Source organism: Artibeus jamaicensis, unplaced genomic scaffold (genome assembly GCF_021234435.1).
Source record: "Artibeus jamaicensis isolate MK-2021 breed Jamaican fruit bat unplaced genomic scaffold, CSHL_Jam_final contig_473, whole genome shotgun sequence".
Classification (NCBI taxonomy): Eukaryota; Metazoa; Chordata; class Mammalia; order Chiroptera; family Phyllostomidae; genus Artibeus; species Artibeus jamaicensis.
Window position 1 is genome coordinate 2,652,269 of NW_026521851.1, and position 17,063 is coordinate 2,669,331.

General features: G+C 40.7%; 1 protein-coding gene across 2 annotated transcripts in view; it reads left to right on the forward strand.

Moving 5' to 3' along the window:
* RYR2 (ryanodine receptor 2) overlaps window positions 1-17,063 on the forward strand; it is a 544,399-nt gene that overhangs the window by 218,598 nt on the left and 308,738 nt on the right. For both annotated transcript variants that reach the window (XM_053667877.1, XM_053667878.1), the window contains exon 4: window positions 13,062-13,076. In XM_053667877.1, coding sequence (XP_053523852.1) covers window positions 13,062-13,076 — 15 coding nt within the window. The remainder of the gene's footprint in view (window positions 1-13,061; window positions 13,077-17,063) is intronic.

Below are 17,063 nucleotides of genomic sequence, written 5' to 3' on the forward strand. Positions count from 1 at the left end.
ATCAAATGTTAATTTCAGTGGCGCTTATGTGGATGAGAACTACTATGTTATTTGCTGACTACTCATCCATCTCAATTCATCAACATTAAAGTTTATACAAGAGCTATTTAAACATCCCGTGTGCTTAGAAAAAGGAGGCGTTGGTAATTTTAAGTTCAAAGGTGTACATATATGTTCCTGGGGATTGGGACAAATTCAGAGAGCAATTTAAAAACTGTGACACAAACTGTTCCTATTTTAAAATGGGAATAATTTAGGAAGCAGACCTTATTCTCCTACTGTTTAGTTTAAATTTTAAAAGAAAAATTTTAAACTTCTGAATGAAAATTCTAAATGCTTTCCATGAGTTAGGTCAAATGCATCAGTGTGATAGATTGCCAAGCTTTCTTTGGCTTTTTATTTTTAGGTTAACATTGATCAACCTACCCCGAGAGGTATTAATTAATTAATACCTAATTTACCATTTTGTGTAAATTGGTTTCATTGTTTGATAAATCCAAAAAATGTAAGGGTTTTGTGTGATTAATACAAAAATCAGAATCAAGACAGGAAATTGGGCTAGAGTATAATTCTGTGAATCACTGGACTTACTTTTGAGATTTCATTTGCTTAATTAAATTTATGGTGGTTTTTTCCCCCCACAAAAACCCTTTGTGATCTTATGTAGTTTAAAATATGAATCACATTCTCTATTATCTGGAGAGGTGCTCTTTTTCTTATAATTTCCCCAACATTAATAATACATCTGTTCTCCTAATTTAATATGTCATAGTTTCCTTTAAATCACTGCCTTCTGGAAGCATTTAGATAGATTTATCAGTTTGAGGTCCAACTGATAGATTTATCAGTTTGAGGTCCAACAGCTCCGTCGTGGGTCCTCGGCACACGTCAGGTTCTCCCACGTCAGCAACGCAAGGCTTGCTTGTTAAAATGTAACCGACACATCTCAGTGCCACTGTTTTAATAGAAGTGCATTATGTGGATTTCTTTTAGTTCCTCGTTAAATGACATCACTGGTTGTTTCTTTGAAAAGACTAATAAAATTGATGACCCTGTAAAAGACTGGAAACAAAGAAAAGGAGAGAATATAAAATTAACAATATTAGCAATGAAAAAGAGAAAATCATTGTGAAACTTTCAGACAATTAGAAAATAGAGACTATATTGAGTAACTTTATTCCAATTATTTTAAAATTTCCCAGACAATTTTAGATTTCCTAGACAGTTTTAGATTTATTATTGTGTGGAGTTTATTATTGTTTTTAGAAAAATATAATTTATATTCCCTCATATAATAAGTGGGACATTTGAACTGTCTTATATCTATTAGAGGCATTGAATTGGTAAGTAAAAGCATTATCACAAAAAAAATCCTCACCGATTAATTCAACCAAATACTTGAGGAAATAGTAATACCAGCCTTTCAGAACACTCTCAACTCATTTTATGAGATCAGCATAACCCTCATCCTAAACCATGACAAGGACTGCAAGGAAAAAGTCACAGACTAATATCCCCCAGGGTCACAGATGCAGAATCTTCCACAGATTACTAGCAGATCGAATCTGTGGACATTTAAACTCATAGAACATTACAGCCAAGTTGGGGTGCAAACTCCCTTAATGTAGTTACAAAGTCAGTTAATGTCTTTCACTATATGAAGAGAAAAAAGGAGGAAATGATATATTTTAACAGATAGTTAAAAAATTTAAGAATAAAACATTATAGAGCTAATAGAGTTGTAGTGCAAAGAAACTTTTTAAATCTGATAGAGACAACAGTAAACTTTTGAAATCCCGAATTACTTCAGCTGTGTTCCATACGGTGGCAAAAGTGGCCACCAGTAGGGTCAGTGAGTGAATTCAACGCAGTCACTGGTCAAGACATTTTCAGTTACATTTGTATGACTTAGCGAAAAGCAATTACAAAGTAAAATTTTCTAAGTGAACCCAAGTTAGCATGAGGGAACGTAAGTATAATGAACACCACATCAGAGAAGACGGAGAAAGAGAGAGGAGGAATCCACACCGTCCCCAGCCTGGAAGGCCGAGCACTGGAGACGCGGTCGTTCTGCACGCTGATCCGCAGACCAGGGCAGAGTCTGTCACGCTCTCAGCAGGGTTTCTCTCTGTGTGGATGGGAATTTGTAAGCTAATTCTAAACATTACGGGAAAGGAAGAGGGCCAGTGTTAGCAAATACAGTGTTGAAGAAAAGAGCACAGCCTTTGACTACCAGATGTCAAGGCTTATTTTGATGTTATAACAATTATGAGAGTGCAGTGTTAGCAGAGATGTCGAAACATAGGCCAGAATAGACCGGTGTTTGTAAACAGATCCAGACATTAGTGACGTGGTTTGTGACGTGGCTGGTGTGCAGCCCAGTGGGGAGAGGACGGGCTTGTCAAGCTGCTAGGTCACTGAGTGACTAGATGGGAGGAAAGAAAGAGTTAAGTGCCAAGTAGCTTCTAGCTCTCAGGTGAATAGTAAGATAATACATTTTCCAGAAAGTAATGTAGGGGGATCTCTTCATGACAGAAAACACCAGGCATGTAGGGAAAGGTAGATAAATTGTACTATAGTTAAGAATGTGTCATTGGAGTTAGCAGTAAGAGACTGAAAAGACACAGACTAGGAGTAGAGTACTGGGAAAATATAAGCAATTCTGACAAGTTAATAAGCAAAAAGATGGGCAACCTAATAAGAAAACATGGATAAAAGACTTGAACAAAATACTTCACAACAGCAGATGCTGAAATAGCTAAAAGTGTGTGAAATGGTGCTTTATCCTAGCAGTTGTCAGAGAATTTTACATTAGGACTGTGCTAGGGAACTGCGCACTCACCAGAGGAGCCAGTGACACCCGGTAGTAGGTAGGATGCCGATGATGGTATAAATTTATACCATCACTTTGAGAATTTCTTTGGCAGTATCTGCTACAGCTAAATATTTATAAATCCATCTCCAAGTAATTCCACCCTGGTATATATTCAGTAGAAATACATTTATATATTCTCCAAAAGATGTATACAGGAACGTGCACTAGAGAGTCATTTCTGTCAGCTCCTAGCAGGGAACACCCGAAAGGTTCCCCTGTTGAATGGGTAAAGGAATCGCAGTGGAAGGAATCACAGTGAAAGGAACCACTTGTACCGTGGAAGGGGGAGGGAAGATGAATTAGTTACGACTGGGTATGAGACCACAGTGGGTGTTGTCAGTGTGATGTCAGATAAGAAGAGACTGTAGTTTATATTTCTAAAATCCACAAAGAAAAAACAAATTAATGGTGATGAATCATGGTTACCTTAGGGGAAGGCATGAAGGTGGCCTTTAGATCTTGGTGCTGATTACATGAGTTTGTGTACTTGGTAAAATTTTAGCAAGCTCTAAAGAGGAGCAGTGGAGAATTATTTATAGGATGGAGTGTTTTATTTCTTTACTGTATTATCTTTAAAAATTTAACAGCAGGGTTTTTGATTGTAGGCATGCGTTAAATATTTTAGTTTGTTGTGTATGCCTTCATATTAAAAACTTTACATTCATGATGGGTGTTTTATTGCTGTGATGTAATTATATGGAAATGTATCTATGCAAAATACTAGACATGCTGTTTGAACAGTGAAGCAAAATAACATCTTTGGTGTTATGAGTCTCTAGATGCATTTTACATTCTCTTATCTTGACAATAACACATTGCGTTAGGAGGCACTTACCATCAAATAGGCCACTGAGCAATTCCTAATTAAATGTAGACTGAAAACTGTGAAACCAAAGGGAAAAAGGATGGTGTATCTTGGTTTTTGTATACATAAAGGTGGCTTAGGAGAGAAGGGGGCTCAAGTCAGAGATCAAATATCAAGGTGAAGCTCCATAATTCAGCAGCCCTGTAGACCTTTCGTGTGTGTGTGTGTGTGTGAAAGATTTGTAATGTCTTCGTATGCCACTTGTTTCCTCACTTGTAAAATTCAGACAATATGATTACATGTGAAGTGTTTAGCTCAAAGCTTGGCAAGGAGTAACTACTTAATACTCGACCTGTAGGTTCAATAAGCAATTTGGAAGAAGCAGCCAATTTTTTTTTCTTTTAGGTTGTAGAATACTTCATGTGTCTGTGCCCTAAATTTATTAATTAAAATATGAATACACAAATAGAGGTGTCAAATGAATGTTCCACCTTTCATGAGATAATGTAACTTAGACTTTTGTCTCATAGTCCTGTGTTTTCTATGCTAAGTCAAATTAGTAGTTAAAAGAATATTTTGCTTTTCTTAATGGAAATTTTATTTTTATTAGAAAAAGGAGGTTGCTCTTTTTCAATCTAATATAAAAAATTTAAATTTTCTAGATGTTAAAATATTTTTTTCTGATTAGTGGGATAAATATATATTTAAAAAATCTCACAGTTGGATAATAAATTATTGGAATAAATGTTTACTTGTATTATATACTTTATGAATTTGGTAATTGCTTAAACTCTAAAGTTGGTCAAGTTTATGGTGAATTTTATATAGTATTTCCCTTCCTCAATTAGCTCCACATAAATCATTATCTTTTTTGCTGTTTTCAGGCATTTAATTAAATGATTCTTGTTAACATTTTCATCAGAGATGTGTCACAAAATCACTGTGTATCATTTGTGTGTAGTTACAACTTTGTTGCACATTAGTTGGTCTTCTCATTCTGTGGACTGTTTTTCTTGTCTTGTATGTTTAGCCCAGAATGCACCCAGCACATTACTGTTGCTAAGTCTTTGTGGGGGGGCATTTGGATATTGATTCTGTTATATTATTGCTACTTTCTTGCTACTTAAGAAACTGTTTTCTCTTTTGGGATACAGATCATTAAAGAGCTTCTGTTACTAATATTAGTAACAGTTTTGATTACAAATTTCCTTTTTTTTAGAAAAATCCCACAACACTTTATCTTTGCACTGATGCAAGTGTGTGTAGGTGTGTGAGTGAATGTTTAATATTTAGTGGTAAAAATAATGACAGGATAATGTAATGTTTTTGTTAATCATTGAAATCTGTAAAAGTAGAGCATATCCTGTTTTTCTGATATATATAACAAGGAAATTATTTCATGTTCCCTTGAGTTGTTTTTTCTTTGGTTGCAGGGAGAGAGTAAATCATAAATGTAAGAATTTTTCCTTTTTGGCACTGACTGGTATAGCTCAGTGGATTGAGTGCAGGCCTGCAAACCAAGGGTTGCCAGTTCAATTTCCAGTGAGGGCACATGCCTTGGTTGTGAGCTAGATCCCTAGTAGGGGGTGTGTGAGAGGCAACCACACATTGATGTTTCTCTCCCTCTCTCGCTCCTCTTTCCTCTCTCTAAAAATAAATAAAATCTTTAAAAAAATATTTATTTATCTTTAGAGGGGCAGGGAAGGAGAGAGGGAGAGAAACATCAATGTATGGTTGCCTCTTGTGAGTCCCCTGCTGGGAACTGGTCTGCAACCCAGGCATGTGCCCTGACTGGGAATCGAACTGCGATTGTGTGGTTTGCAGGCCCACACTCAATTTACTGAGCTACACCAGCCAGGGCTTAAAAAGAAATAAAATCTTATAAAAAAAGAATTTGTCCTTTTGATGGTAGAAAGCAAATGATAACTGCACTGCACTAGACAGGACTAAGTCTCTTCCCTTTGCTGAAGTATCTAAAGGGGTAGATCCATCACTCTAGTGAGTCGGTGTTTAAAATGAGGGTTCAAACTTGACATAATGGATGAGTGTCTGTAAAATGTATAGTGAAAGCTGGGCTTTTCCATTCAGTAACTTATTCTTGAATTGCAATTGTGTGTTTTTAGATTCAGAAATTGGTGGTAGACTCAGGACAGATCTTTCTGGACTAAATAAATTAGTAAAGAAACCAAAGTGCTCTTAAGTATCCTATTGAACTGAATGTACAAGTCCACTGTATATTTAAGTGGATATTTTTCTATTATTTCGCAACATTTTAAAAGCAATCACTCTGTATCCTGCATTTGATGCCTAGTTGTTTGCTTGCTGACTGAGGGTGGGGAACCTTATCTGTGGTCCGAGACTTCAGCAAGGCACGCCTTTAGTGGTAGTCTGAAATGTTATGTAATGCTACCCTATAAAGATTGGCGCGAGGGACATTTCACATTTATTTCACAGGGGATTTGTAGTTAGCTGTTGTGTTTCTAAATTGACCTTTTTATTAAATAGGTTCTTAGAGGAAATAGTGGTTTACATCAGGAAGGCTGTTAGGTTTGAGAATCACATAAATATTCACGTTTCATTTGACTGTACTGGATTATTGTTATTTCCTACACCTGCTGCATCTCCAGCCTAATGCCTTTTGAAGTTCTGATTATGAATTAATTGCGATTTTTTTCCAGGAGATTAAACATTAGTAATTAACAGTTTGAACAGTGTTGCTCATCCTTCAGAACTAGAAGCAGACGTTGGTGCAGGGATCACAGTTTCAGTTTATTCACGTGAAAGTAATCAGAATGTTGCAGGTATTTGCTTACTTATTATTTATTTTGGCTTTTTCTTTCTACAGAAAGTTGACACAGAAAAATGGGTATGTGTTTCCATGGATTTCCAAAGAAATTGTGGTCTAAACATGTGCACGTGTGCGTTACTGCTAATCTTTTTGTGTGGCTTCTGGTGTGGCTTATAGTATCGGTTTTCAAAATAATGTCTGTGTTGTAATGAAGAAATATGGACAGGTCTCTATTTAGAAACTTGTTTCACTCAGTGAAGTAAGCCAGGCGGTGAAAGAGGCGTGCCATATGATCTCACCTGTAAGTGGAACCTCATCAACAGAACAAACAAGCAAGCAGAATAGAGCCAGAGACATGGAAATTAAGAACAAACTGAGAGCGACCAGAGGGAAGTGGAGAGGGGATAATGGGGAAAGTGGGGGAAGGGTTTTCAGGAACATCTATAAAGGAACCAAACCAAAGTGGGGTAGGATCAAGGATGGAGGTGGGGATGGGTGGGGTGGGGGAGTGTTGGGGGGAAATGAAGACAACTGTATTTGAACAACAATAAAATATGTGAAAAAAAAATTTAAAGAACCTTGTAAGGTTTTGGTTTGTTTCATCTGAATGGGGGGAAATTAAAACCTACTGCTTAGTGCTTATATATTTCCATGTACTATAGAAAAAGGCTGTGTATTTGTACAACCTTGAAAAGTGAAGATTATCATATCATGAGGAAAAAGGGCTGGAAACTAAGTTTGAGGACCAGCGATGTGACAAATCATGTGATGTGGTCAAGTTCAGTTATTACTAGGTTGTTTCTCCTCTATTAAGGAGCCAGAGAGAGGGAGGGGAAGCCACAGGTGGAATTTATTACCCTTCTCTACACTTGAAGGCAACAGAGCACAGCCTGCCCCCTGCCTACTTTTCTGCTCTGTGGGATAGGTTCTCCTCTGCCCCCTGGGTTAGGATGGGTCCTGTGGCCTCTCACATAGACAATGAAATGCCCCTCGTCATTTCAAGTCTCACAGTGTCATTTCAGTAGTGAAAATGTCCACCCCTGTGTGATAGGAGAATCTGAACTTAAGTCACCTTGTTCTATAGCCCAGGCATCACCGGGCAAGAAGCATGCAGGGGAGGGGTGCAGGGTGGCTTTCCCTGCCCTCACCCGCCCTCCTCCCTGCTCCTTGCCTACCCCTGAGCCTGGGAGCAGAGAAAGTGATGAGAGTGTCACTCACCCGGCTCGTCGGGTGTTTAAAGCTGACTTTCTTGGTGCACGCTTGTGAGCTACTGTGGGAGGCTCCTGGCACTGGAAACCTCTGGCCTGCAATCACCTTGCTGCAGCCAGCTGCACCCCCTTAAGGGTCCATGGCAACTGCATGCTGGTGCATGGTCTCCGGGTGGCACTGAGGACATGCCAGGTGGGCTCTGTGCAGTCACTGCTGGGTCCCTCCGCTGTGTGACAGGGGAGCCGGTGTCCTGACACTTCCTCTGCAGCCATCATGGATGCCAGTCTGTGATGTCCCAGCTCCCAGGGACACCAGGCTCTCCCAGCCACACCTGCTCTGGAGGGGCTAGAGGGGCTGGAGGTGTGGGCAGGCTGGGGGAGGAGCAGGACTCCAGCCTGGCAACACCTGACTCTAGGAAACTCTCTGCTGTCTGACCTCTTCCGACCACGAAGGGGGGCTCGCAGAGCAGTAGTGGGTTGTCAGCCAGCCCGTTGGCTCCCTGTTGGGCTGGTCTCACGTGCCATCGGGATATGACAGTATGTGCCACTGCCTGGTTCTGAGACAGGTGTCCCATCTTAACACCTACACTTGCTTGTCCGGGGTGCACCTACCACCCCAGGTGAAGACTTAGGAGCCTTATACAGCTTAACCACATGTGGAACTTTAGATGGCTTCTTTATAAGTTTTCTGACAGCATAGTTCTAGATCACTTCATCAAGATTCCATCCGTCCATCTGTATAAACCTGTCTCTCTCTTTCTGCCCTGCTGCCCCCCCCCCCATCCCATCAGAGTCTTTCTGAACATCTTGCAGCTCCATGTATTGAGTGATTGGATGCTGCTCCTCACACTTGGGGAGAGAATAACACTCGTGAGCCCCATATTTGGATGTGACCAATTGTCGCTTCCATGTCCTGCCACCCGCAGCCCTGTGGCACACCCAACCTGTGGTGTTGGTCTCTAACATGAGGCCTGGGGACTACAGAGAGACATGATACAGTGGTCTGTGCAGCATTGTGCATGGACTGAGTGACGCCTCTTGCACAATTGCTTACTCTCTTTAAAATTATACTGACGCTGTGGTAGTTGTTAAAATACAAAATCTTTTCAAATATTTCCAACTTACTAGTCGTTTTAAAGAATAATTCATTTTCATGTGCCACTATTATGTGAGGTCTGTGAATGCTTTCATGTCATTAAGATTCATAGTTGAAATGCTTTAAAAAATAGCAGAGTCTTCCATATCCTGATACAGAGGCTTTTTTACTTGTAGGCAGTGATGTGAGCGTCCTCAGGTCATCATTGTCCACGTATCCTGGAGGGATCAGTTTGCTGTTTCTGATTTCCAGGAATTCTCTCTTAAGAGAAACAGAACAGAAGAAAGCCCTAGGTGGCACCCTTCCTCATACATTTATGCAGCTCAGTGATTGATAAAGGTGTGTCACCAGGTTAAAATCCGAGGATTTGTACTGGCTTATCAGATATGTTTCTTTCTTTACCCTTTGAAAAAGAGCTAGGTAATTATGTAGCACACTCAAAAGAAAGGCAGTCTACTTAAACACTGTATACAGTTGTTGACAGCTGGGAAAAGACAACAGTCACTAGCAGTCCAGCCCTGAAATACTGTGAATTCTTTTTAGCTGACGCCCGGCAGCTTAGTTGGTTAGAGCATCATCCTGACATGCCAAGGGTTGTGGATTTGATTCCTGGTTAGGGCACATATAAGAAGCAACCAATGAATGCATATATAAATGTGGGGGGGAAATGTTTCTCTCTCTAAAAAAAAAAAATCAATTATATTAGAGAAAAAAGATTCCCGCATGCAGTGCTGGTGGTGAGGGCCGTCATGACTTGTAAAATTGGTCATTTCGGGGACAGTTGCTCATTCAGAGCTGCTGGCCCAGCTTCTAGATGCTTCAGGGCTGCTACCACCAACATGTGTGTCAACAATGCAGTCCTGGGTATTTTCAGTGGGGACCCTAGGAAATGGAGCATGTACATGGATATTTTTATCATAACAGCAGTAGTCGAGGTTTTCCACAAATGTATATCCAGATGTACTGTTGGGTAGTGTGTATTGGTAGATGCTTGGAACTTGAAGTAGTTAGTCTTCGATTTCTTTTGTCCTTTCACATTGGTTGGGAGCATCATTAGTCATTGTTCATTTAAAACAGCCACCAACAAATCCAGGTCTTTGGTGGTGAGATGACTCCTTTTCTCAACATAATGAAGTCCAGCAGGTCATCCCCACTTGTAAGGAGAGGCTGTCAGAAGACTAAGGAAAACCCTGGCAGCTTGATACATGGAGAGGACAGGTGGCGAAGGAGGCTAGTGAGGGTGCTTTGTGTGCAAGGTTGGGCATTTACCTTAGGGCCCCTGAGCCAGAACCTTGCCCTGGTCTGTTGTCACGTTTGGTCACGCCTTCCTTCTTGTAGTCTCCAAGTGTATGTCTTGTGTCTTTGCTGTTTATTTCCCTTTTAAAATAATTTCTGAGATGATATTTTGGTAAAGGTTCATTAAAACCTTCTCTAAACCACACCCTTTTTTCACCAAACTATCCCCCGGACCACACCCTCCCCTTTTTGCTCACTGTGTTTTTGAACCTCATGATAAATCTGACCGTGAACCTCACTCTACCATAACTCACCCTCACCTATTGTTGTGCGAACTCTTAGAGTCACCCCAAACCTCAGCCTCACTTTCATCTGCTCGCACACTCGCCCTAACTTTTGTTCTAATTTCATATCACACCTTCATTCTAAACACATTAACTGTCACACCAGTTATGGCCCTAACTTCACCATAACTCTTACCTTTATCTTCACCCTAACACTAACCCACAAAAATTTCTTCTAAGACAAATCCATGTGTAGAGTATTAATGTTTTAATGACTTGTGATTTCATGCCATTGAACTAACAGTTAAGAATCTTCGGGGTTGGACTGAGAGACATAATTAAGTGGAGGAGCTTTTTGTATCACCTGAGTTACTGTTTCTTTGTGGCAGCAGCAGGTGGAATGTAATCAATGTCTAATGTGTGATGACAAGTTTCAGCATAAAGTGTTGCTGTTTGATTTTTCTACTCATAATCATTGACATATGCTAAGGCAATGCTTGAGGCCCTTCAGATCTGGCAGGTCACATGGCACAGGCTCCTTTTTGTCACCCCCCCCCAGACTCCCAGGGCCACCTGTGTGTGAGTTCAACATGAAACGTGCTTCTTTCTAGTTTTCATGCTGATGTTGCACATTGGGGTTACGCCCCCAGCTCTTGCTCACATTTAAGAAGCACGTTTAAGAAGCATCTGACCTGTCACTTCCTAAGTAAACTAAATTGGGACATTGAGTAAAAAAAAAGCCATTTGCAGTTTGAGCCTAAAATGACTAAAGTTCTCCCTTTGTATTTTTGTGTGAGTGGATCATTCTCCTAGGTCTTCTTCTGAGGTAGAAAGCTCGGAGCCTGTGCCGGTGCCTGGGCTCTGCTTGTATTTATGGCCTTTAGGGTCTTCAGGGCCATTTGTTCTGGGTCTGGTCCGCTGAAATGCGGGCTCTCATCTGGTGAAATTTTCATGAGGGCAATAAAATAATTAATTCCTTTATTACACTAACTGTGAGAATAAAAATGGTATTCTTTATACCTAAATTGATGCTATTTTCTTCAATATTTAACTTTATGCATGGGTTTCATTTTTTTAAATTATGGCATCAACTTTTAAAGAATTTTTGTACTTTTTTGTTGCCCTTTTTTGTAACTATGTACAGTTTACATTGAGATTAAAATAACATATTTATACTCTTTGTATCCATGCATCGTGCTTTCTTGCCCTTCAATGATTTCTTTTGAAAATCTCACAATGTTAGAACCTGGTTAATAGCTACCACTTAGGAGAACTTGACCAATAGGCAGATTATATAAAAGTAATGCCACAAATAATCCTTTCATGTTCTTGATTATCTTTTTAAAGTAATGTGTCTTTTGCACGTGCTGTTTTTCCTTCTTGCAAAAAAGGCTATCCGAGTCTTTGCTAATTGCTAGAAGTCACTGTTTTACTGCTACCTGTGACATGCTCTGCCCGCCGTCGTACACACCTGAGACATTCCCAATTCTCAGCGACTCCATATCCATTCTCTACTTAGCGCAGATCTAAAGTGGCTCAGCCTGGACGGCGACAGAGTCAGGCTGACAACACTTCTGAAAGAAAGTCTCCAAACCTGGGTCAGTGTGACCTCGTGAAGAAGCGTCTCTTATAAACCATGTTCTGTAGCAAAGTGTTGGAGTTATGTTTTTCTTTGCTTTAAGGGTTAAAATGATTTTTCCGAGATACCTGCCTCACTATTGGTCACATGCAGGCATGTGATCGTTCAGTTTCACAAGGACAGTAACTTCCTGATGTCGCTTACCACTGACGCCAGCTGCAGGCATGTCACTGAGCAGCCTGCATTTTCTAAGCTTAACATGGAATGGTTCTTTACAGTTTCTTCTTAAACTTACAATATTAAAAATTAAAAAACTCAGTCCCAGTAGAATTGCCATTGAGTCATATATACATGGCCCTGTGTTTAGGTTCCAGAGGACCAGCTGTGGCATCTGTAAGTGTCTAGGTCAGAAAATGTGCTGGTTTCTGTAGAACTAGGGTGGGCCTGTGTGTCTGTTCTCTCTAGGACGTAGGGGCTTGTGACAACTACATTTAGCCCTACTTTTGGAAAAGTAATGTCATGTTTTCTTCTTAGCTCTTTTTCATTTGTGTATGTTGCCAAAGACACTTTACGGACATAAAAAAAGACAAAGGGATATACGCACATGTTAGGTTATATAGAAGAAAAATAGCTGTTATATATCATGAGGAAAAGCTGTGTTATTTCCACATAAAATTTGTGATTTTTTTTGAATTCACATCTCACTTCCTGTAGTGTCTAGGGAACTGCTCAAGGTCATTTTCATTGCGGCACGTTGTCCATGATCTACCGTGTTTCTAACTCACTGTTTTTGCTTGAATGAGTTGTGTTGCCGTTTATCTCACTGTGATTTTATGCCAAAGAAGAAATGAAAAAGTTTTAAAAGCATTTTCACAGTATAATCTTAAGATGGTATCTTTGTTTTGTTTTGCTGTTTAGCTGTGTTGTACGTTGACTCACACACTGAGGTAGAGCAGCACGTCTTCACAGAACAAGGAAGAACTAATGTAAAAACGTCAGAGTTGCTCGCTCCGGCTTTTAGCCTCCTGTAGTTGACACTAAGTTTTGTTTTGACAACACGCTGAATGTGTTTTTGTGTGTTCATTGTTCACAACTCCGTTTAGAAACCTTTATAGATAAGGATATTTTAAAGTAAGTCTTTGAAATAGTATGTGTTTAATATTCTTTCTCTTTTTCTATGCCCCCTACAGAAATTCATGATGAAGGTAAGACATTGGATCATCTGCTGTATGTATTATGCTTTGTACATTTTAAGTTTGATTTAATTTTTGAATTCATGGCACTTCGCGTTTAAAGTTTTAGAAATTAAAGCAAACTTTGGAACTTTTAAATTTAAATGAGTCAGTCATACATTTAGATTTGTCCACTTAAACAGCATTTGACATCTTTGTGTCATACTATAACATATTAAGTTTATTTTTATTTAATTTATTGGGGTGATATTGATTAATAAAGTTATACAGGCTTCCGATACAACTCTGTAACACACGATCCATATACTGCATGTTCACCACCCCAGGTTAAGTCTCCCTCCATCACTGTTCACCCCTTTACCCTGTTCTGCGTCCCCACCCCCTTTCCCTCTGGGCATCACCATGCTGTTGTGTGTCTACAGCCAGTGTTAAGAATTTTCCCATTAAAACACTCTTTTCCATCTCTCTTCGTTTAGCATTTTTACTGTGAGGATCACATTAGCTGTTTTGTGTTTGAGCACTACTGCATGAATATAATAGAAAATTTGTACACTGGGAGATTAGAAGAGGCACCAGGAAGCTACTAGAGGATGACTTACTCGAGAAGAAGTGAAGATACTTTAACTCCTTTTCATTTTTCAGCCACATAGAAAATAGAAAGGTTTGAGAAGGAGACAGGTGAAAGGAGAGTAAAACACACAGTCGTGTCAGTGAAGGGGGGAGCAGGATGTCGTTATTCGGGACAAAAAGTACAAAGTTTTTCTTTCAGTTTTCTGTACCTGCTACTTGTCTCATAGAACATTCACAACATTTAATTTTTGAGCCTAAAAGTCAAGCAACAATGTATAGAGAAATTATTCAGTTAATGAAATCTTATAACTTTTAAAATTTCAAAAGATACCAACACTGAAAATTATTAAATCAAAATTCAGGTGTAGATTTAAGAGTCTGCTCAGGAGAAGAGGAAGCAGTTAGTTTATGTCAGTTTGAGCCGCTGGGCTAAGTCCGTCACGCACACTTGACCAGATGCTGGAGCGGGAGGCCTGAGGCTGCAGACACCTGGGTGTCCATGCCGACTGCAAGAGGCTGATAGCTTGGGCAGGGCAGGGCTGAGATTTGCAGCATCTCTCAATAGGATCACAGCACATTTTCCAGATTTCAGTGACTGCAGCTAAATTGTTTCAGCAGAAAACACTATGTTTATATTGGAAGGCTATAAAGGACCGCAACGCTCATTCGGACACGTCATGATATAAGGGTGTTGGTTGGGAGACTGTTACAAACAGGAGCAACACAGGGATATGTCCTCTCCTTACACATATCGATGTATAAATAATGAAATTGGGTTTGGAAAAAATTCAATCTTTCTGCTAAGTCCGTGTTCACTGTCCTTGTTCAGTGGCCTCACCCTGTCCCCATTCCTCACCTTGGGGAGGAGGGTGGGCACAGCAGTTGCCAGAAACACAGATTTTAGGCTTTTTCAAGACAGCAGGCTCACATAAAAATCAATGCCAGATAGATGATGCAGAATCCGTTGCAACCAGCTGGTATACCTAAGACAATGTGATTAGGCTCCGATTCATTTCACCGCAAGGCCAGAGCTAATGACAGGTTTGCACACCTGCGCTGGACTGCCTGGAAAGTTTCCGGTGTGACTGACTAAGCAGAGGGTATGTGCATTCAATTATGAAGCTGTAAACCACTTAAAAGGAGAAAGATGCTACATTTTCTTTAGCTTTTCTCTTTCAGTCATGATTTGCTTTGGGCTTCATACATGGACAGGTGTCGTTTAGTCTGCTAGGACCAGACAGATGTTTCCTTGTGATGGGGCCCATTTCTGCTGCTGTCAGTCCTGTGCAGGCCTGCGTGCACCCTAGGAGACTTGGGTAAGACGCATGTGGTGAGGAAGAGGCGTGTGGCAAGGAAGATGTGCGTGGCGAGGAAGCCTTCCCAGGGACCTTCGGCAGTGTGCAGCTGGGCCTCACACACATTTATTTTGCTCCAAGGGTGGATTTCTTGTTAATTAATTAACTCATCCTGGGAACCTGTGGTAAAGGTGGCAGGGCAGTGGGCGTGTCCCTGCTTTAAGGGACCCAGGGGACCGGAATGTCAAGCCGAGCAGTTTGGTGCTGCTCCTGACGGTCCCCCGTTCACATCTGCACTGGAAGGTCTCTCCCGGGCGGGCAGCAGACTTACACAGGAGGAGGCTTTCCCATTTTTCTCCCTGAAACAGTTCATTACCAAGTATTACCCTCAGCATTAATGTCTGAAGGTAAACCGCCACATCGGGGCGCTTTGAGAGAAGTGTTCTGAGACAGTTTCCTTTGTGCTGTCTGCTGTTTTTGAGTTTGGAGGTATGGTTCAGTTTTTCCCACATCAATAAACGCCTTTTGAGAGTTCATCCTCCTGCATCCAAGGTGGCGTGTTATGAGCTAGCAGGCAAGGGATACAGAAAAGTTTGCATATAGAGCGTAGTTTCTTTTTTAGGAATCTCTCTAATACTAAGGACCTGGAATTATGAGAAATGCCTTACATTAACAACATAGCATTTTTGTGCAGAAAAAAGTGATTAGGAAAACAGAAAACCTTACAATATTTAGATGTTGTATAGTGAGCAAATTAATTTTAATGTAATACTTGAGATGTTAATATGTAAATGTGTAGTACAAGCATGTATTTAAAAAACATAAGCAAGAAACCCCCAAAACAACAAAAATATAGACCTATAATTTTCATGTCTATATAGACCTCCTCAGTTGATTTTAGACAGTATTATTCTGGTTTTATGTATTCATATTCTTTGGCTGGTACATCTTAAGCTTATGACAGTAAAATCCCAAATGCAGCTGCAATGGTCCAGTTCACCCCCGAACCCCCAGAGAAGGACGAGGACGGCAGGTGAGTGAATGGTGCCCTGTGGCTGCGTGTTACTACAGGTCAATGCAAGTGTAGAAGCACTTCCATCAAAACTGCTGCTCACAGCATGGGCCCACACGCTGGGCCGTTGCCGCTGCACCCTGGGACGCTAGTGGCAGCAGAGTGCCTAATGGCACCAAATCGGTGTTAAGTAATTGTGGAAAACTCAAGGCGAGGTTCTTCAGAATACAGACAGCATCTTGCTTAGGTGTTTTTCATGTATTCTGGACTTGTAATTCCAATTAGAGTTCACGGGTTTGTTTTTTATAAGACTGTTATGTGACATTCTTTCAGTCATCTCATGCATTGGGACCGAAACCCACCTACAGATCTGAAAACAATTTTTAACTGCTATTTTTAAAAAGTCCAATTTTACCCTTTATTAAATGATGTTTGACTCTGCAGTACCAGAATCACTCAGAGGGAGGAGTGTGAAAATGGTGGTTGTGACTTTTCCCCCAAGAGGGCAAGGGCCCCTCAGCGTAGATGCCTACTATGTGCGGGACCCAGCAGCCCTGCGAAACTGACCGGGGCCTCAGTTCCACGGCCTGGCTGCACAGGACTGGTGACAGCTCCCTGGGGACACCACAGGCTCAGCTGGTCACAGCAGGGTAGCTGGGGTGGGTGGACTGATGTTCCATTAGCAGGGGCAGATAGGGCCAAGTCCCGAGTTGAAATGTAAGGACGTGTAAGTTCCAGGTAGTGCTTCTACTGGGAGGGCTTGGTCATCCATTACAGGGTTGAAGGTACTGGGGAATGGACAGAGAATAGTTCTCAAACTTTCATCCTCTTTCCTGATAGTGTGCAGATGGCTTGAAGGAGATTACATGGGATTCAGTATATCAGTGTTGAATGAATGAATAGGCAAGAGACAGACAGCGAGCTTATTACTTCTACCAGTCTCGGCACAGGCCCCGTACTCTCAGGCAGTAGACACCCATACGTCTTTTTTGAATAAATAGGAAAGAGTGTTTGTGTGTGTGTGATATTTACTGGGGAATTAGCAGGACTGAAGTCTTGATGGCATTATTGGAAACCAAAGGCTTATTTTGTTACATAAAGCATAAATTTCCTAATTCTCCT